This window comes from Passer domesticus, chromosome 3 (assembly GCF_036417665.1).
Source record: "Passer domesticus isolate bPasDom1 chromosome 3, bPasDom1.hap1, whole genome shotgun sequence".
NCBI classification, from domain to species: Eukaryota; Metazoa; Chordata; class Aves; order Passeriformes; family Passeridae; genus Passer; species Passer domesticus.
Genome location: NC_087476.1, coordinates 70,502,920 through 70,525,037, shown reverse-complemented (window position 1 = coordinate 70,525,037; position 22,118 = coordinate 70,502,920). Strand labels below are relative to the sequence as shown.

General features: G+C 39.1%; 1 protein-coding gene and 1 long non-coding RNA gene across 2 annotated transcripts in view; both read left to right on the top strand.

The window, feature by feature from the left end:
* The first annotated feature begins 7,031 nt into the window (after positions 1–7,031).
* SLC35F3 (solute carrier family 35 member F3) overlaps positions 7,032–22,118 on the top strand; it is a 170,360-nt gene continuing 155,273 nt past the window's right edge. Inside the window, exons 1-2 of the mRNA XM_064413821.1 lie at positions 7,032–7,328; positions 7,605–7,834. Of these exons, the coding sequence (XP_064269891.1) occupies positions 7,276–7,328; positions 7,605–7,834 (283 nt within the window). The 5' untranslated portion in view covers positions 7,032–7,275. The remainder of the gene's footprint in view (positions 7,329–7,604; positions 7,835–22,118) is intronic.
* On the top strand, positions 11,762–14,327 carry LOC135296890 (uncharacterized). Its single transcript, XR_010358912.1, has 3 exons — positions 11,762–12,141; positions 12,229–12,321; positions 13,287–14,327. It is a non-coding gene; the product is annotated as an uncharacterized LOC135296890 (long non-coding RNA).

The following is a 22,118-nucleotide window of genomic DNA, read 5'->3' as shown; positions in this document are numbered from 1 at the left end:
TCTGTTTCACACAGCACTGTCATTTCCTGAAGTGCCATGGAGTTCTCTGTCTTAGGAAAACTTGCAATTTTTGTCTTTGGATTACTCTTTCAAGGACAATATTTGTATTGCAAGACAGATAAGGGGAGTGTCCCTTTTCTAATGAAGATATGTAAGCATAATGTGATCTCATCCTTACCTACATGGATGGTGTTAGTTTGCCCTCCTCATATGTATCATGTTAATAGGGCTCAATTTTTCTTTTAATTTTCTCACATTCCCCATTTTTATTTAATAGGAATTTTGCAAGGGCCAGCAAAGGAAAACCTTTGTACAAGGAAAACCTTTAGTTTAAAACTAATAAAGGTAGCCTAGAAAAAGGAATAGAAAATGCACTTTAGAAGAAACATTACCAAGAGAGGAACACAAGGTTCTATGAACTTTTAAGACACTCTTATGTGTTTCACGTAAGCAAAAATAGAAGAAGATATTTGCAATAAAATTCTCTTGTGGTCACATTTCTTTTGAGAATACATTAAAGCAATTGATCATAAAAAATCATGTCACCCTTCACAATGAGAGCCTACCTGTGAGCTCAGAGACTAGACACTGGAAGCAAGTCTACTAAGCTGGTGAAGTTTCACTGGTATGAAGTAGGTTAATTGAGCTTTGAGGATAACTTTGCCATAAATTTTAATGACTTGAAACTAGTGTGCTTCTGTTGAGAAATGCAGTTGCTTGTGTCTATATAGAAAAAAACTATTTCCACCTAGGTGACCAGATACAAAAAATATTTTAACTACCTGGGACATTCACTTTACATATTTAAGTAAATAATCTAAGCACTGTTTCCAAAACAGAAGGTTGAGATCTGTTTTATAGGCTGTTGTGTATTAGGACAATAATGCAATTTACTTGACAATAAATCTTGCTATAGTTATTGTGTCACAGATTAATGATTCTTAACAACAATGATCTCATTAATCTTGATCTTGTGATGTTTTGATAAGCATGATTATGTACACATGCTTTTCATCCACTTTGTCCATATCTTTCTGAGCTGCATTTGCTTATACAGACTGTGAGGCAACAGTTAAAGTGGTATGGTATGTCTGTATCAATTCTTGTAAATGAAAACGTACCTTTAGACCATCAAGTGATGCTAGCATACTTCCAGCTACCAAAAAAGAGAGAAAGAACAACTAAAACACAAAAACCCCGCTAGAGGACATTGGCATATGTGGCTTTTTCAAAACTAAGCTTTTGTATCTAGCTTTCCAATCAGCATGCACAGCAAAATAAAGCCTGATGCATTGAATTGCATGTGGAGACAGCACAATATTTAACATATTGTTCTGTGCAGTAAGCAGCTCTAGCATGAATGGGCAGAATGGAAGTCTGGACAGGTAGGACTACAGCTTTTGCAAGGTCATCTTCTCCTGACTCAACCTTTAAGAATATGATTTAAAAGCTTTCTGACTTTCTTCAGCAAATGGCCTTTGGCAGGATTAAGCTGTGCTGCTGCCAATCCAGCTCAATACCAAGCATGTTAATGAGGTGTCTTGGCCTTTTTATTAATTCTACAAGCAGGGCAGTCCATTCAGCAGTGACTGAGAAAGTTTAATCAAATAATCTCATTGTTCCAAATTTATCACCACAATAAAAGAATCTACTAAGGAAATACAAAATGAAAGAACTCATTTTTAATGCTATATCATTTTCCACTAAGAAGCAGTGCAGCCTTGAGGCTCACAGCAGTGCTAATGTTTGTCTCTCTATGGATATGCAGTGTGTAGGGGTGTTGCAATCTGCAGGACAGACCTGCACAGCAAATTGTCTGTCCCTGGTTCTTATTGTGGCTCTCACTAACAATTTATACTCTTAAGAGATTTACTTTTTGTAATGAAGTCTTTTGATTTCAAAGAACATCCAGGAAAAGAGTGTAGTGAGATACAGTCTTTATCCATGACATGATGAAATCTATCCATTGTAGGAGACAAAAGGTGAAGAACAGACACTTTTTTGTATATTATGGGGAGAAGTGAGGTCTGAGTTGGTGCAAGAGAATAGTTACAGTAGCTTCCAAAATTAATTCCAAGTCTGGAAAAATAAGTATGGTTAACTTACAAATAGGACTTAAAATGCATACATAGAAGTAAGCAGCTTTGCCCCACGCTTTGGAACCATTTGGCAAAAGTATAATGCTTTTTTGATCTTCTATGCTTCCAGATCAAAAATTCAGCTGTGGGTTTTTTAATGTTTCAGACACATGTGAAGCTTCAAACAGCTACCATTAATTTTATACAGTAAAAATTGCCTGTCAAATCAGTTTCCAAGTGTTTCTTTCTCTTCAGAAATCTCTCCTGCTGAGAAATCTGTGCAGTCCAAGGCTAGTGACACATTTTTTTGCATTGAAAAAATCCAACTTTAAAAAACACCTTCAAAACTAGAAAACAACTCATAAGTTTATCTGAAGGGTGAGAATTATTCAGTTTTTCTTGAGGCTAGCACAACTTCCAGATAAGCAACTTTGAATATAACATGAATATTGTGCTCTAGTTTGCTAAAGCAACTTCCTTCTCTGAGCACAAATCCTATAAAATTTTTCTTTCATGTTCTTTCTGGAGTCATTAATTCTCTTTCCTATATCTTCCCCCGTCTTCCTCACTCCCTGCTTGTTTGACTCGCCTCTCAGCAAACCTGTGGCACAAGTGACTAGGAGTCATGCACAGCTAAATACAGAAAACTTGCAGTACCAGTATCTAGCCTTTCCTTAACCTGGGTTTTGTAGCCTGCTATTTCTAGCACAAATAACATGAAATGGCAGAACATGAAGGGATATCAAGGCTGTATAGCATACCAATGGACTTTGAGTTTGACGCTTCTGGCATTTCTCAAGATATGGGACATTGAAGAGGTCTGTACTGTATACTGTATTCTCTCATTAATGCTTCCTACAGTCCTTTTGGGGCTCTTGCTGGAAAAAGGAAATGTTACTATTTTTCTGCTCTTGCTTTTCAGTTTTTGATTGGAACTTGGAAGAGAGGCACTGGCAGGGCTCGTATGCCACTAAGACATGATGAGTTGTCCTAATTTTTTTATGCACTTCTCATCTAACAATGGATGTCAAAACAAAAAATAGGTCTATTTTCTATTCCAAATATAAAGGACTTCTATTTTCCACTGTGCCTGTCAAAGAAAGAAAGTGAACAGTTTATATTCAACCACTTCAAAGTAGCAGATTAAAATCAGCTTTCTATTAAAGCAGCATACCTCCCAGGAACTGGGACACTAACTGTGTATGGCCCTTCCTAACTATAACAGCTAGATTGTGATTTCCAGAGCTTTCCAGTTGCTTTCAGCAAGGTGTCATGACAAAAATTCTGATGCTTATTTGCTTTTGCCATGCATTGCAGGGGGATCAGAGCAATGTGAGAGCTCATGTAAAAAAATTTGCTCCCACTTGTCTTAAATTCATCTGACTGCTTTCTCAAGCACAGTGTTGGTTTCTCTACTTGAGAGAGCAAGGGTGATTCTGTCAGAGGTGGTCAGGCTGACTTTTGCTTCTCATTCAGTCTTCATTTGACCATTCTCTGCCTGCTGAATCAGTTTTTCTTGGTTCTCTGGATTTATTTCAACCATTTCAAGATGGTATTAAATATTTTAAAAACATGAATGCAAGCAAATAACTAGGATGGACTAAACAGGTTCTGCTTTTTTTGTTGTTGCTGCTGATTGAAAATATTTTGTACGTGAAATGCATTATGCTCAAAGTTGCATTCCTGTTCAATCTGAACATGCTACAATTAGTCCCACGGATAGAGCTGGAGTCATTTGGATTATGCAGCTGCAGTATATTCATGTGGATGTCAAATTTGACCCCAGCTGAAGAAAATGAATAGCTTTGCCATTCAGCATTTCCATATACTATATAGGACTTTTATCATATATATTGTATTTCTGTCCAACACCCAAATATCCTGAGGCAGGAACACCTTATTAATGGCTTGGGCTTATACCTTCAGTGCTAAATATAAAAATACTAAGAAGCAGGACTATGCATCAAATGCAGAATAATTGGAGAGAAGGGCACTTAGGTCTTTCCTTGCTTAAGGAGGGAGCTAATTTGTCTTCTAAAGACTCGGGTTCTAAGGCTGATTTTTATGAACTGGGAAAGAAAGACCACATCAACTTCATGCTGGTGTTTATGCAGTAGTGATTGTTTTGTTGCCTGATAAAACATTGTTGCTACCTTAGTCTAGTATGTCAGAGAATCTTTTAAATATAAAACTCTTATCTTGGGGTGGGAGTTGGGAGAAATAAAAAAATGCATGTACCATTCTCATGAAATGAGTAGTATTTTGATAAACGTAAACTTTCATCCCAGAGAATCTTCTGGCAAGCTAGTATTGATGGGAGGTGAAAATAAATACAGTTTAAATTATATTTTCCTTTGATATGGCATCACACTGTAGACAACAATGCTAATATATCTTAATGGCTGTGCCTTTTAAGAGCTGAATATCAGTCAAGCGTATAATTTCATGTTGTCTGGAAAAACATAAAAAGGAGTATCTAACAGGACAGAATAAGGAACCACACTCTAGAATAATTACTTATTGTTCCCTTGCTATAGAGCTCTATCTTTAAAAAAAATACAGTTTCCTAACCCTTCTGTGTTTGAATGATTGCAGGTGTTTTACTAAAGTAATAAACTCTCACTAGTGAGAGGTGCAGAAAGCTGTTCATAGTGGCTCTAGCTTGGTGCTGCATACCATTTTGCCCACTGTTCCCAGAGTACGTATATTCTGCTTAGCAAATTTTTTTCTTTACACTTTGTGGAATTGCTAGACTACTACAAGACTTCCTTCTCCTTTTATTAAAAGTCTTAAACAGCTCCATAAATCTACAAATTCCAAGTCATGTGGAATCCCATACTTTATGCTTTATTGTCCAATACCATATTGTAACATTTCAGTTTTAGCTACAATGCTTGAACATAATTAAAATTATATACATGAGAATTTTACTTGCATGTCTCCAGCAACTGCTGTTTTTAAAGAACAAACATCACTTACAGCAAGGTTTGGTAAGATCCTAAGATGTAGCTGTTGCTAGATGTTGCTGTTGCGTCTTACAAAATTTTGAAATGTCATCTTTATTAAATGTTTCAATGAACTTTAAGATGTTCACTCCCATGCATTTTTTCCCTCTCTTGCAAGATGCATGCTCACTTCAAGTTTGTCAGTGCTGCCACCCAAGCTGTTCAAAGTCATTTGTGTGTGTGAGAGGAGAAACACCCATCCGTCATTTCATTTACACCTTGGGATGACAGCAGCTGGGGAGGAATAAAACAGCTGAAAAATTTTTATTGGATAGAAGAATAAGATGGTTCTGGCATATCAAAGTAGATACGTGTGTAATAGGGTCTCTGACTTCCACAGCCACTTTCTGGTGCTAGAGAAGATGGGCAGCTAAACACATCAGTGATGAAGGCAAAATTTCTAGCAGAGCTGAACCAGCCTGTGCTAGTTTGCAGCAGCCTATGCCAAGAGGCAGGTGGGTGCTCAGCAGGTGTCAGTCACTATTGGCTGGTCAACAACATTTGGCTTCCTTCATTATTGGAGTCTTTGCTGGCTCTGAGACTGTTTTATTTCTGGACCTATAACATAGAGGAATTTTACACTAGATAGATGCAGTATTATGGGAAAATCTCAGAATAAATCCTATCCTTGTCCACTACTTAAAGCCAGAGAGAGCATGAACCGTGCATACCGAATGATGCTGGTCCAGTGATGGCCTTGGGAGGCCTGACTGAAATGATTAATCCTATTCCTGCCTGTTATCACCATTCCTGCCCTAAATGCCCTAAAGAGACTTAAATCAAGACAGTGATCAGTATCCTTAGATTTAGTGAGCACTGTGTTTTTATCTCCTCATCTTAACCAAAATCACCCTTCTGCACTGATTTGTGCACTCTGCAAGGGTTTCTGTCATTACTGGTAGGCAGAATCAAGCACCTGCACTATTACTCTCTGTTTGCAGTATTGGACCACTGCTGTTCATCTGTAGTGGATTTTGGAACCGGCTTCCTCAACAGCAAAAATTTTTCCCCTTCACAGGCTCAAAATAAGGGTTGGAGAGGAAATAAAGTTAGTGCTTTATTCAATACATGTATATTTAAGATGATAATTAGTTTGATTTTCATCTACTGGATATTTTTTTTACTTTCCCTTTCTCATAATGGTGCAGTGATGCTGTAATGTTCTCTTCAGTGACAGTGAAAGGCTGCATTTCACTGATCCAGCTCACTTCCACATTTGATACCTTGGTGGTTTAATGTTCCCAGTAAACTGAGCTAGTGAAGTGGTGAAAGGTAACAACCTTTTCTCCTTGGACTTGATTTTTACCCCCTTCCAAATATATATGGATACATATATACAAAACTCACTTTGACTTCAACTGTCTATTCTTCTAGGTGACCAAGTTTTGCCCAAGAATTCATTATCAGATTTTAATCTTATTTGTCCGTGAAGGAATTCTTTGCATAAGATAACATCTATGCTCACATGTTCATTTAAACTTAACTGCATATTTGCCACTTAAGTTAGGTGGTGAGCTAAAAAAAAAAAAAAAAAAAAAAAAAAAAAGGTGAGTTGGTAGAAGGCTGCGTGACGCCGGTGCTGGTTCGGCAGCCGTAGCGGGGTAGCCAGGTGGGTCCCCTCGTCAGATGGGCTTCACGGCCACTTCAGAGCCGGCCCTGCTCGGGCTGTCCGCCCCTCCGCACCGCTCCGAGCTTGTCCCCACCGAAGAGCGGCAGGAGCGGCTTCGCCGCGGGGCCGGGCGGGCACGCCGGGAGGCTGAGGCCGCCCAGGGGGGTGAGGCCGCCCGTGAGGGTGAGGCCGCCCCGCCCCGCCCCGCCGAGGGCCGCTTGTGGCGGCGGCGGGCCCGGGGGCTCCCCCTGCCGGCGGCCGGCGGGAGCGCGCGGGGTGGGGGGCGCGGAGCGCGCCCTGCCCTGCCCGGCCCCCGCCGCCGGCGCTCGGCGCTCCGCAGGCGGCAGCGGCTCGCAGGCGGCAGCTGGCCCGCCCGTCTCCGTCCCTGCATCCCTGCCCGCCTCTCTCCCTGCCCGCCTCTCCCGCCGGGGCCAGCGCCAGCCCGGGGACCCTCTGCCACGGGGGCGCCGCCTTCCCCCGCTCGCTCCTTTCCTTCCTTTCCGCTTCTTACCCGGCCGGTGAGAGCCGCCGGCTCGCCCCGCCGGGAAGCCTGGGCGCCCCCCAGCCATCGCTGCTGCTCCCCATGGGGATCCGGGAGTTCCCCAACGGCTCCGCGCGGGGCAAAGCCGCCACGCTGTGAGTACCCGCGGGGCCGGGCGGGCGGCCGGGGGGACGGGGCACCCCACACCGCCCCACCCCACCTCACCCCACCTCACCCCGGCCCGCGGCGCCGCCCGCTCCCGGGGGTCGCTCCGGTGGAGGGCGGCGGGGAAAGTTGTGGGCGCCGCGGGCCCGGGCCGGCTCCCCTGCCCGCGGGGGTCCCGCCGCCCGCCGCCAACTTCGCCCGGGGCCGGCGGAGGGCGGCGGCGCTGGCGGCGCGGCCCCGGCTGACGCTCCTCTCCCGACCCGCAGCGGCATGCGGCGCTCCCCCGATGTCAGCCCCCGGCGGCTGTCCGACATCAGCCCGCAGCTGCGGCAGCTCAAGTACCTGGTGGTGGACGAGGCCATTAAAGAGGACTTGAAGTGGTCCCGCTCCGTGGAAGACCTCACCAGCGCGTCCGTGGGGCTCACCTCCATCGAGGAGCGCATCCTCCGCATCACCGGCTACTACGGCTACCAGCCCTGGGCCGCCAGCTACAAACGTGAGTCCCCGGCACGGACGGGCGCGGGGGGTTGCCGGAGCGGGGCGAGCGGGCGCAGCCCGGAGCCGGCAGAGGGATGTGGGTTCGAGGGGCCGATCGCTTTACCGTGGAACAAACCTCGCTCCGTGGAGGGAAGGAAGCGCTCTCACTCTCGGCGAAGATTTCTCTGCCCGTGTAGCCTTAGTCCTTTGGCGGTGGCTCGTTCACGAGAGAGTGGTGCTAAGAATGATGACAGCTAAATCCTGCTAAGAAAATAGGTCAAATATTTGTCTTCATGTTGCAGGCACACTTAGCGACGGTGATTACCGTGGGTTGACAGCTCTGTAAAAGCCCCTGCACGATCATGAACATATCATTTCCACAAGTAAAGCATTATCAGTGTGTGTTTCTGTTGTTTTAGGAGAAAATTTCTGTCAAATTTTCACAGCACTTGAGCTGAATGATCTGTCCTTTCCTATGTCGAGTGGAGCTGTTTCTTCCGTATGCATACACTTGAGAAAGAAACTTCAAATGATAACGATATGAAGAGAAGTGTAGCTGTATTCCATCACATACATGATTTACAAAGGAAGCATTGCCTCAAGTCATTGTAATATATCAACTAGTACTTTTTGTGTATTTTTTGTCCATCTTTCATCATGTTTATGTCAATTGTATGCATTAAAAAGTTCTAGAATAGTTTACCAATTAATTGAAGTTATAACATTATTTTGGTTGTTTTAAGGTCGTTTGAAATATCACAGGGGTTTTTGTTGATAAAAGGATTCTTCTGTAACAGAAATCATTGCTTTGCTGGAAACACTACCTCTGATAAAGTGGTTGTTTTTATATTGTACTTCCCTACGTATTAAGTGCAAATGTTCTGAAATATTTACTACTGGATTATCCGTTTGGCAGTGTGATTAATAATGGAATAGGATGATATAAGAATGCATAGCACACAGTACTTGTTCAGTTTTTCTCTGAGGGAGAGCTGGTCCTGATTGCCTGAAAATAGGACTTTACTAATAAATATTCTAATACTCTTCTGTGAGAGCCTTTTTTTTTTCTTTGATTGCAATTATGACAGAAATATCAGATATTTTCTACTTTACTCACTAGGAGTATGGTATTTCTATAAGAGCAATTCCAGTGCCTGGATTTGGGCTGTTCTTGAGAGTAAAGCTTATTCAGGCCAGTTTTAAGGATCAGATCATATGTGGATGCCAGACTGAGTTGGATGTTAATGGTTCTATCTGACAGAGTGACTAATAGTCTAGCTGAAGTCACACTGAGCTGCTATGGCTGAACCTTCTGAAATAATAAAGGTCATGCTGGCTCCTCAATTATAACCTATTTGTTGAAATTTATAACTCTGTCTGAAAAAGTTAATAGCAAGCCTAAGCCTGCTATTCTGGTTACATTTTTTCTCCTAATTCGATCTGAATAACAAAATTACATACTTGAGTTATAGTGGTGGGGGATAAATATACAAAGTGTCTGAGTTTCATAAATGTATGTCTAAAAATAATAGGTTATGTGAATGTGTTTCCAGTTTAAAATCTGAGTTACTAGGAGCGTAGAAGGACACGTAGAAGAAAAGATACATCTCTACAGCATGGTTTAAGGAGAGCCATGTTGTTCTGAATCAGCTGAATAGCTGACTGAATAGGGTATATCGTCTAAAGTGGGAAGACAACTTTATCACAGCCTCTTTGAAACATCTTTGTTTTCAAAGTTGGCCTGATGTCTAATTTTGTGATTGGACTTTTCTTGTGACTTTGCAGTTAGAAAACGGCAAAGTTTCTATTTATTTGTAAATAAAAAAAAAAATTACAAATAAATTCATTTATTTGTAAATAGAATTTTATTTGGCTGAAGTACTGCGAACAAATTATTTTCGCTAAGCTCGAATTGCAACCTGGGTACTTTTTGTCATCTTCTTTTGCATCCCTGTAGACAATTGGATGCACTATGATTATAATTATGGACTGCATTAATAATGGACCTGCTTTGCAGTAAAGAAGTCCATAATATGGTCTGATTTAGATTTATGTAGTCTATCTCTCTTGGTGACATTCTTTTTATTGTAACTAAATTGCCTGAGTTGCCTGTAGGGTCAGATCTACCTCTTTTGCACTGCAGTGTATTCCTTTTGTACTTCATTTAGACTCTTTATATATATATAGCTGTATGGATGGATGTATAAAATTGTTTGAGAGATTCAGAAGGCTTTTGCTTATTTCGTTGTTTTTGTTTTAGCAAAACTCCATTAGGAAAACTACCACTGATAAACTGAGATAGTGTTACCACGACCCCAAAACTTGCTTCGAGAACAATTTGAAACATACCAGGATGCCTCAAGGTTATGTAGCAACTCCAATATTTACTATTCTTATAAATTGGTTGGAAAGATAGGAGGAAGAAGTGAAAATGTACTTAAGGCACAAACTGGTCTGGATTGGACAGAATGAAAAAGGACTTGTAACATTACTCTAGGGAGATCTGTCCTAGGCAGGTGACTCGCTGAAATGTCAATAAATGTCATTCAGTTATCACAAAACAGAAGCCTCACGTTTCCTGAAAATGCTAAAATTACCTGCCAACTTTCACATTATATTGGCTGGTGATTTTGGGACTGTACACAGCTCAGGGAAGACCTCTGCTGTTTGATTGCACTTGCAAGCCAGATTTTAGGAACTGGAATAATATAGTGTAGTTCCTGTGTGTTAGGATGCCTTCAGCAAATTTAGGGTAATTATGGTTATCTGTTCTCAAAAAAATATTTCTGGAGGCTCTGAGATGAGCAAGGAGAAAGAGTACAGGCAATCTGTAAAGAGCCTCAAGAGTTTTTGCTGTTTAACTTAAAAGAGGTTGAAACAAAAGTATTGGAAAGTACTGGCACATGGTGCTTAGGCAGGTAGACAGGTTTTGTTCTTATTGTGGTCATAAGAGAAAAAAGACAGGAAAAGGAGCTGAAAAGACATCAACTAAAGACTGATAGAAAAAGAAATAATATTGAAGAAAACATGTAATTTATTTTTGAGATTAAGACTTTAAGGAATTATAATGGCAGTAATAAGATCTAGAATTGTGATAAAATGGGAAACATGCTGGAGGTAATATTAAACTTCATTATCCAAAATTTGACTTAGCCCCTCCTTAGGCTGTGAGGAGACTTTTCTTGAGGGTTTCTTGTTCTTCCCTCCGTAGCATCTGCCAGCCTTTAGAAAGAGCAGTGTTCTAATGTGGTCTAATCTGGTAGTTCTTATTTTTCTGAATTCTTTGATTTCCAGGGTAACTAATTATGTGGTTAACTGCTCTACAGTCTAAATCAAATATTCATATGTGTCCCATGGGGAATATTTTGCAGAATGTGATTTGATTTTTCAAATATAAAGGCAGAGGGGAAGAAACAGATAAGATGCAGTCAGATTGCAGAATCATACCCTTATGTAGCTACAGATGTAACAGAGCTCAATATTTGTGAAATTCTCATTATCAGTAACAGGTATGTTGACTTTCATTTTTTGTCTTTAGTTAGAACATAGGGATCAAAGGCTTTAATAAAAAAGCCCCCAAAACAATGCCATGAGATTTGCAGATCCCACTGACAGTCTTTTTGTTGCATGGAGATGAAGCTGTTGTTAGAGCTGTATTAGCACTGCTGTTCTCTTCCATGAAGGTTATGTGAATTCTCATGATTTCTGCCTCTGGAAGCCTGGGACCTCAGTTGAAGAACAGAGGCAAGTTTGGAGGTGAACTGCCATATTTAAAGTTTCCATTTCACAGTATTGTCAGTTGGAATTAGTTTTCTAAATATTTTTCAAAGTATAGTTCCCTTGGAGCTTTTCTGTACTTGAGAAATACAGGTGTCACAAAACTCTTGGACTGCCCTCCTGGTCACTATGGAAGACTTGTCTATTTTAATGATTGTAGCAATTGGCAGGGTGCTTGTTTCCATAGGAAATGTTCACAACTATCACCTTTGCGAAGCATTAATTTTTCCTTAACTAGGTCTATTTTCTGGTGATTCAATATCACAGGGTGTCATTATGTGATTAGTATTTTAAATACATTCACGTGGGCTTGAGCCAGCTATCCCTATTTTGCAATCTTCTTCCTACAGATCACCTGCTTCTACTCCTTGTTTAAGATTAGGGTCTTTCTTTCAAAGCAGGGACTTTTGTATATCCTTAGCATATGTTCATAAATACAGACTTATTATGGACAAATAAGGATTGTATGGTCCTTGGCCTTCTTCATTTATTTGCTTACATTTTTTGTGTGCTTACAGATGTTTCCATACCTGCAGGAAGAAGAGAATGGTATGTAGTTTTAACTCTTCTCAGTTCTGTTTATTAGGAATTGACCACTGTCTGTGGATCACAGCTTGTGAACATACATTTCTCTAGGACTTCCACCTTGTGAATAATTCCAGGTTGTCCCAGTGATAACTTTTAAGAGACATGATGTTCAGGTGAAAGGGAAAGATTGTGTCCACTAAAGTAAGTTCTCTGGCTTTGCTTCTCCCTGCTACTTTAAATATTAATTTTCATATTTTTCATGTTTCTTTGTAGTTATTTCAGCAGCAACAAAATAAACCATATAATTTTAATGCACAAATTTCAATATAGTACTCATCCAGTGTGTAGCACATTAGGTCTTGACCTGAATGTGGAATTTAAGTGCTGTCACCAATATCAGAAACACACTGGAACATATTGGCTGAATAGCCTGAAGATTGCTCAGAAAGCATAATTGTCTGAGTATGCCAATCACAGAATTATACCATAGAATGATTTGGGTAAGAAGGGACATTTCAAGTCATCTAGTTTCAAACCCCCCTGCCATAGCCAGGAACACATTCACTGGACCAGCTGGGTGAAATCCTAATCCAGATTTGCCTTGAACACTTCCAGAGATGGGGTACTTCTAACTCCTCTGGGCAGAGTGTTCCCAGTTATAGGTTTTGAGAGCCTTTCAAGGTGAGAGTTTGTTGTTGGTTTTAGCTAATTACATGTATGAGCACTTTTAAATATTAGAGTATCAGTTATACAGCTAAAGACCAGTGTTTCCAACTGATCCCCAGTGTTCCTCCTTGTGATTTTTTTTTTTTCATGCTCCATTGAATGCTGAAATTTCACAGTTGCTAAAAGCAAATCCAGTGAGGATATGAATCAAGAGAAATTTGTGCAAATACCATTTTCATGTATTTGCATCTGAGGGAGAATTTAACTTACTTTTTGAGGTGATGTACTCCAGAAGTTCAAAGACATAAGTTGAAGACTATAATTTTCTCTGGGGAAAGCCATTTTCAGGCCAACTATAAGCAATTAATTTAAACTGCTTGCTTGCTTTCCAGTGCATAAATACTGAAAGTAATAAGTTTATAACTAATGCAAGCCTTGGTGGTATCATTCATGTTGCTGTTTCTGAGGTCAAATGATTATGTGAGAATCTTGCTTTTCAGGTGAAAACATGGAGTCAACTCTAGGTGCTGGTAACCAGTTGCTTGGTGCAGCTATCCAAGTTTCTCTTCCCAGGGTCAATCTATAGTTCAACAGTCCTTCTACAGTACCCAATCTGTAGGTCAGCACTGAAGCTTAGAACATGAATAAAAATATGTGCTTTATATATATGTATATATATATTTATTTTTTTTTAAATATAGGCTTATGGTGTCTGAGGCCTGATTTATTTCTAGTCAATGCTCTTCAACTCCTCATTGTCAGTACTAACATCAGTAATTGTTATGTTACCAAGAACACCTAAGAAAACACAGGAGAACCTACAGGCGGAATAAAGCGATGGTGATGAATGGTATTGCAGATGTAAAAGCACTGTGGTGGTGGTGTTTCAAATGTTGTTTCAAATGTTGCAGTTCTCTGCTGCAAGCGAAACCTCCAAAACCTCCGTGGTGATACATGGACCAGGGATATTCCTGACTTATATCCACGACTGCTCACACAGAAACTTCTTAGGCAGTTCCCTCATTACGTAGTAGTAACTGTGGCTGAGAAGAGTTGTCCCCAGAAACAGTCTCTTTAAGTATTTCAGAGACCTCATCACAAGTCTGTTTGCATCCCAAATACTACAGGATATATTTCTCGTTTGAAAGAGAAGCCATTGGCTCTCCTGGGGTTTAGGTCTCTGGGTGGTCTTGCAAGTGAGAATGAGCACAATTTGGCACCTGAGGCAGGCCAGAGCAGTACAGGTGCTGAGTACTGAGCAACTGCGAAGACACCAGGTGAATATTTTTTTAAAAAACCCATTCAGAATCTTCTTTTTCAAGACAATTCCAATGGAGAAGGACCATGGGGGTTCTTAGGCTTTTGAAAATTGGTAAAACTTTTTTGACTAGTACATAGTAGAAAACTAGTTCCTGTTACAATATAGAGCTCAATTAATCACAAACTTTAAGTCTTAAATTTCTTGCTGGCAAGCCAAGCAAGTTCTCATTTAAACTGGTTTTTTAAACATTTTTGATTGTTTAATAAATATTTAGTAAATTATAAATGTTTAGTGAATATTTAGTAACTTGTTTACTTAACAGTTTTAATTGTGTAGTGTTAAGCAACCACCACTTTTAACTAGGCAGATGAATAAATATTTTGTGTTTTGTATCTTGTTTTCATAGTGAGAAAAATTAAAAGTACGGCCTGCAAAATAGACCATCTTTTTTTTGTTTGTTTGCTGTTTAAACAAATTAATTCATTGCTTTCAGCTTTTTTTCAGTGCAGCTTTAATTACATGTCATCTTCAGCCATTTATGCAAAACAGTTCATGGGACAGCAATTAAGAATCTGTTGATTTCCAGCATTCATTTTATGCCCTTAATGAATGTTATCATTGAATGCTGCTGTGTTAGAAAAATGCCACTGAAGACTCCACCATGAAAAGCTACTGCTAAACCTAACAGTACATCTTTGCAATGTCAGGGCCCATGTTAACAGTTTTGAAGAGTGATACCTGGCATTTGAGAATCCTTCTACTGGAAGACTGCATTTATGTATTTTTTTAAAATAGAAATGTGAACATGTTCACTAATCAATAATAATAGATTGTTGTTAAAAATAGATACTACTCTGAATTGATATGGAATAATGAGGGAGCAAGTTAATTTTGAAAAAATAGTTTGGAAACTATCAAGAATTATGAATGAATGCTTATTTTTGGAACTATTTTTATTGCAGACTCTTCCTAGGGGTAAATTTCCGTAATAGTTCTGAAGTGCACTGTGTGATGGATCTTTGCAACTTTAATTTTTTTTTAATAGAAACAATTAATTGCCCAAGATAATAGTATTGAAATCAGACTACAAAGCTTGTGTTGTTGATATCCTACCATGATATCAGACACTGGAGTGTTACTGAAACATAAAGCCACAAAAGGACAATGACCAGCAATGCTCATTAGCTTAAAAGCTAATTTTACTAGATTCTAGCTCATGTCAGTGCTTTCTTCAAGGTGAATTTTTGTGCCATAACCTCTCTTCCATATAATTAAATGTTTGTGTTTCATATTCCTTGTGTAAATTGCTGATAATTTCTGCCATTTACTTTAGATAAAATAAGCCTCAAGAGAAAGAGAGAGATGGCAACGAGGTATAGTTGAATCAGGTGATCCTTAAGGTCCTTTCCAACCTTGTTCTATGATTCCAATCATTGTTCTATGATTCTACAGAAAAGTTATGTAAAAGTCACTTTGGCCCTTTGGTAAGTGCCGTCCTTTGGAACACGAGGGTGTAGTTCAGTCCCTCTTGCTGTTTTGGAAGCTGAAGCCATAGACTTTCCACTTTTGCTTGTGAATGATGACTACTCTGTGAACAGTGATAAAATGAGCACTTCTGTTCTTAGTAATTTATCTGCAGATCATGGTTCCTACCTAGGCAATAGCTTGCCTTCATGTGGTACATCTTGTTGTAGAAACCACTTCCCTCAGTATTTATGATTCCCTCTTTGTCTTGACTAGGCACATGTTCTTTCATCCCTCAGTGTATCCTTGGAAGAAAAAAAGATGCTATGATTGTGTGTGGAAGACCATAGGGAAATATTTTCTTTATGAACCACTACTTGAAGTAGTCCTTAGACAGAAGGGATGCAGCAGAGATATCCCAGGTTTCATTTTCTTCAGAATTTGGGAAGCTTGTTCTCCACTCAGTCATCTCCCCTTATTAAAAAATACATCTAAATGGTTCCAGACACCTCCATTTTTCTCAGGAACTTGAGAGCTAATAAGGTTCATTTTTTTAACCAAATGTGTCTTATTTTGTTTTCTGTCATTTTGTTTCCATGAGTGTATCTGGCCAATATAGGAATTGGGTTGTTTTCTGAGAAAGGCTCTTCCAGCAGTGTTGGAATTTAGGTAGCCTCACATTTAGGAAAATAACAGTGACATCACGTAGCCGATAGGCTCTGTTAACTCAGCAAGCCAATCATCTGAGGCAAGGAAATTTGAATATTTGAGTCTCTCCAGGATAAGGGAATGAAACTGGCTTCTAGTGAAATTATAAGGTCTTAATCTTGCAATTAAAGTTTCTTTTTGCTTTGCTGTAACTGGCCTCTGTCAGATAATTCATGAAAAGTGCCTTTTATGTCTAAAGGAAGAAAACAGTTTTCATTTCTGAACACTGGTGCAGATTCCTATTGATCCCATTGCAATATAAATATTGTGGCAGAGCTGATCCAGTAGTGACAACCCCAAAGGGTTGGTTTTTTTTCCTTGACTCTTACATCAGAAACCCCACAAATTTTGTCCTTTTCCTTGCGATCTCTTCACACCAGCTAAGGTACAAAAGTAGTGGAAATTGACCTGCTTGTCCACTCTCCAAGTTGAGCAGGCCAAGTCATTCCATCCTTAAGCTCACTGTTGTGCTGTTTGTAGTCCTGTGGCAGCCTGGGGGCTCTGCCTCCTCCAGGACATCTTGCTTTGGCTTTGCCAGATCTGTGCAGCTGTGTGAACAGAGCATAGGTCTGTGCTCAGGTGGGAAGTGAAGCAAGGGCCTGTTCCTTCAGAGCTGATGAGCTTGGGTGAGGATGCTGATGGTGTATTCATGGTCCTGTCCTGAAAGCCTGGAGTTCTCTTACCATTTTCAAACGTTGACTGCTTTCCAGACAATCTAGTTCCTTGGGTGTTCAGTAGAAATTTTCTGCTTGCAAAATTTTGCCCTAGTTGAAATATGCAGTGCCAGGATTAATATCAGTGGTGCAGTGTTTGCACCGTGAAACAGGACATGCAACTTCATGGCTTTATGATTCTGTTGTGCCTCCTGCTCACCTTATGCAATGTTTTTTGAAACTTTAAAACTGATTTAATTGACATGCAGCCATTTATTTTGAACAAGTGAAGATGGTAATCATGTTTACTTTTTAAGGTTAGATGCTAGCTACTGCTTATGGTTTTGGTTAGCACTTTCCATGGAACAGAAATTACTGACAGAAACCATTCTTCCTTGTGCTTCTGCTGAAATGACTTTTTGCTGCATAGCATTTAGTGGTCTACTGGCCTGGTAACTTCTCAGTTCTGGGTCTTTCTTCGCTTCAGAAACAAGACATTTATAATGAAAAGAAATATGTTTAGAAGTTACGAGAGGCTAGTTAAAGAGAAGAAATTACAAAATAATGTAAAGGCAGGAAAAGGAAGTCAAGAAACAAACCCCTTAAAGTCAGTGGAGCCATGGAAAATGTCTTTAATTAAATCAGGAGATTTCATTACTTTCAAGCTGAGCAAAATGAGTGAGAGAAGAGCAGAAAGGCTTTTTTTTTTTTTTACAGATTTGGCTTCCTGACACTTCACATCATATGTTGTGACTAGAGGCCTCTGTTTTTCAGGATAGCTTGTATTTCAGCTATTTCTTACATACATTGCAAGTGTATTCCATGGGCCTGAATTTGGGAGCTCGGGTTTCATATAAGTCAGAGATTATGCCCAGACAAGGTGAATTCTGGTGCATTCAGGAGTTCAAAAATTATTTAAATTTTTCAATAGACATGAGAATGACAGATGGGTCTTGACTTGGAAATGAACATAAGCTCACATTCGTTTATTATTGTATGTATAGAGTGGGACTCGTATGTACAGCCACATGAACTTTCTTCCAATATATGGGAAGTAAAGTCCTCTTTATCAGTCTGGGAAATTATATGAGTTGGAATGAAAACTGGGTTAACATGAAGGAATAGAGCTACCATGTGCATGGCTTCAGGGATTTCAAAAGTATATATGACTCTTGCCTGGTTTCTCCAGCTTGCCAGGTTGTCTTGAGAGAATATATGAAGAATGCACAAAGACACCTTAAGTGACTGCCTTCCCATGGTTGTTGGTTTGTAATACTTAGGAAGATAATCTTAGAGGGTGCAGCATGGAATTGAATCTCTGGTTGCATTCATAAAATTACTTCACAGTCTTTGGGAGGTATTATTTGATAAACAACTTATTTAGTAAACAACTTCTGTATTTGATTTTCTTGTTTCAAAGACAACTTGCTTTCAAACTTTACAGCTTAGTAATGTGTAGTTTAATATCTGTAGGAAATTCTTTGTCTTTTGCAAATAGTGATTTCAAGAAGTAGAGGGCTGTATATGTGTTCTGACTTCACCCAGGGTGAGAAGTGGTTTTGTGTCTTATTGTGTCATTTCTCCAAATGGAAACCGAAATGAGAGTAAGTCATAGAAACATGGATGAGTAATTTCTTTGTAGAGAAATGCATGGACAAGAAACACATCTTGTACTGGGAACAATACTTCGTGCCTTCTGTGGCTGCTATATGCATAGTAAAAACTGCATCTCACTAGAAATCATTCTGGCAAACATTATTAGGCATTCTGTATTCACTTCTATGAAATGAAAAGATTTTTGCATAGCATCTTTATAGGAATCTTTGTGATTAATATTGCTTTGAAATGATACTCATATACCAGGCAGTGTCTTATCTCTGCATGTTAAATTCTTTTGCACCCTACAATAACATTTCTCTAAAGGCACAATATCTCATGTCTATATAATGAAAATACACTGGAATTGGTACTGAAATTAGAATCTTGAGAGTATAAGCCTAAACTCTCTTATGACTCTCTAGGTAGTTTTTGCTTCGTGATAAGCTTACTGAACAAGGGAAACAAGGAAATGCATCTCCAGTACAGGACTTTTTAATGTATTATTTAGTCCTGTACTGATGATAATGAGAGAATTAAAAAAGCTTTTGGGATGAACCTCTGACTCCAGCCAAGTACCAAAAGTACCGGATTTCTTAGTAACTTCAGTGAAGCCAGGTTTCAGCTAACAGGCTTAAGTCTCTGAGTTTGCCTTTTAAGCAGGGCTTCCTGCTCTGTGTGCTGAACATTTGTTCCTAAGGCAACTGCATCCAATTACACCTACCCATACATGGTCTTTATTATATGTTCCTGAGCACTACTGAGGAGATCAATTTAAATTATAGAATAATTATTTCTTTTAATAGATGTGCAATTTAAAATTTCTTTAAACTTGGTGTTTAGTTAATACTTAATAGATTGTCCCAACATAAGTAGAAAGGATCTACAGGAATTGAGAAGAGGCCACTCTTTCTTCCCATTGCTTAGAAAAGTGACTACCAGAGCCCTGGTGCTGAAAGGAAAATGAATATATATACAATTGTTTACGGCTTTAGGTTAGGAGTAAAGGATTGAGGCTTCTAACAGGGTATGCTGTAGAAGCAGCAGTATAGGAAAAAAAATCCTCCAACAGGTCTGTTACCAGTAGAAAATTTTGTATTGCCCTAAGCTCAAACTTACATTTTTACTAAATAATAAAACATAGTTCATGTCTTCCCACTTTAGATGTAGACAAACAATCTGCCTGTACTAGAGTGGGTGTCACTTAATGAGTTTGAGGCAGAAGCCTTTTAAAACAGTAAAAGAAAGGCATTCTAGTTCATCATTTCTATAAGCAACAGTTTGGAAGCCAGTTTGTTTTTGACAGCCCTTGCTCAGTCAGGTAAGGAATAAGAACATATACACCCAGAACTTCTTGCAAATGTAAACAAAGAACAGTGTGCATTGGGATGGCATTACAGTGTTCTTGGAGAAATTTGAAATGCTACAGATCACAGAATGTTGTACAAAAAAATCTTAGGTTTTTTGTTTTGCTGCTGTTTTTGTTAAATTATCCCACCACAAAGCTATACGTGTGATGGGCAGCATGTGGCTTGGACAAACTCCCTGGTGAAGTTTAAAATCTACCTAATGAAGCTGTCTGAGTTAGTGCATTAACCTCTTATCTCTTTATTTTCAAAGGCAAGAATTGTTCCATCTTCCTGTTGGTAAAACTGATAGAATCTAAGAGGAATTTTGCCTAACTGACACCAGTAACTAATGGCACAAAGGAATACTGCAGTCCTGAAGGGAATTGAGCATTCTGGTCTGACCCCATAATAGGTTTGTGAAAGCTGTGCAGTTTGGCAAGCTTGGATACTCTTAAACCTCCAGAGAGTCCCAGAGTATGCTCACCAAAGTATTTTTACAAACAAAATATGCTATATCACAAGGCTAGAGTTTCCTTTGCTATTAGAACTTGTTCTACACTTTTCAATTGGAAGTGCAGAGTGACTGAATCTGGTCCCATCTTCCAGCCAAGAGCGTTTGTGTTGCAGCTATCTATTGATGTAAACATGTATACAAAATTCCCTTCCAGCCAAGAGCATTCCCCTAATGAATGTCTAGTGAATTTTTGTTTCCTTCACTTTTTTCTCATGCAGAAGGCAATTAGACAGTTGTTATTTTTGATCCCCCAATTATCTATAACAAAGTGATCCTCCTTATTTATGCTAGGTGAGAACAGCATGGGAATAAGGCAATGAAACTGCCTTACTCTCTGAAGCAGTTCAAAGCACGAAGAGGTAAAACAATCTCAAATGTAGAGGTAATTGGGATCTTGAACACTTTTTTGGAGGGAGGTTTGCAAAACCTACGAAAGTTGTGTGCCCAGTTGTAGCAATTGCACCAGCAAAATAAGAGATCAAGAGGCATAGCGTGCCCTGGATATCAACTGCTCTAGCTGAATTACTTGCATTGTAGAATAATTGGGTGGTACAACAAAACCAGCACCTTGCAGAAAGGCTTCTTCTACTTGAGATGTATAGCTCTTGGTTCAAGGTTGAAATAGTTGCACTCTAATCTGTTTTGTGTAACAGCAGCTGATTTTACTAAAAGATAAGTGGTTATATAAATCTCAGCTCAGTGTTGAAGCTGATGAATTTCACTGATGGATTTCAATAATCAACCTTGCAAGTCTGATCTTTCTTGGGTGTTTTGTTACTGTTGATTTATTTCCCAATAGGCTGAATTATTGTCATCTCATAAAGATGATTTCATTAGATTTTTTTTTTAGTGTTAAAATTGAGCAATTCTCAACCATAACATAATAAAAATAATATAGCTCAAATAACTTTGCATTAATAAGCTTTTGGAATTAACTAATTATTTAAATTTAAACATTATAGTAGTTATTATAAGGTAACATTTCAGGCATGTCAGTGTTTAAGAAGCATTTGGACAAAGCCAGTAATAATATGCATCAACTTTTGGTCAGCCCTTAAGCTGGCAGTTGGATGAGATGATCATGGTAGGTCCTGTCCAGCTGAATTTGTTCCATTTTTTCCTACTCTTCATCTCTCATGATTTTTTAATGCTAATGTTACACCATTAAAATATTAAAGGCCTTATCCAGTAACCAAAATAATAGCTGAAAACACCCATGAGTGTAATTACAGAATCATGCATCTGCTTTGCAATTGAAAAATAGATCTTTAGTGGTTTTATTTAGTTAAATAATGAGGAAGCTGTATTTCGTTGAAGTTACTGAGTTGTGAGGAAATGTCACTGCAACTATTTGATACTTAAGTTTCAAGCCTACAAAATTACAATGAATGACTTAAGCTGTGCCGAAGCTGTGTGGCTACAATTATTTGTCTATATTAGCTTTGAGAATGTTAATTATTTATATTGCCCTAGGCAGTTGGTTTTAGCCAACAGTGAATGTAAAATTGTTTTGAAAATACTAATTTAATATTCTTCACATCATAAAATATAATTTTTATTTGTCTATGCTAAGTGTAGCTATCTAGAAGATTGCATCTTTGCTCTCATATATAAATTCTAAGTCAATTTGTGTGTGAATAGACCAATTTTTTTTTGGTGCAAACATAAATAATTCCATGCACTGTCAAAATACTTGAGTTCTCTTAGTCATTTTGTCCTTTTCAACGTAATCACTGATCTATGCTTAATTTTTTTTGACAGTCTGATCTTGTCATTTTTTCAGAATG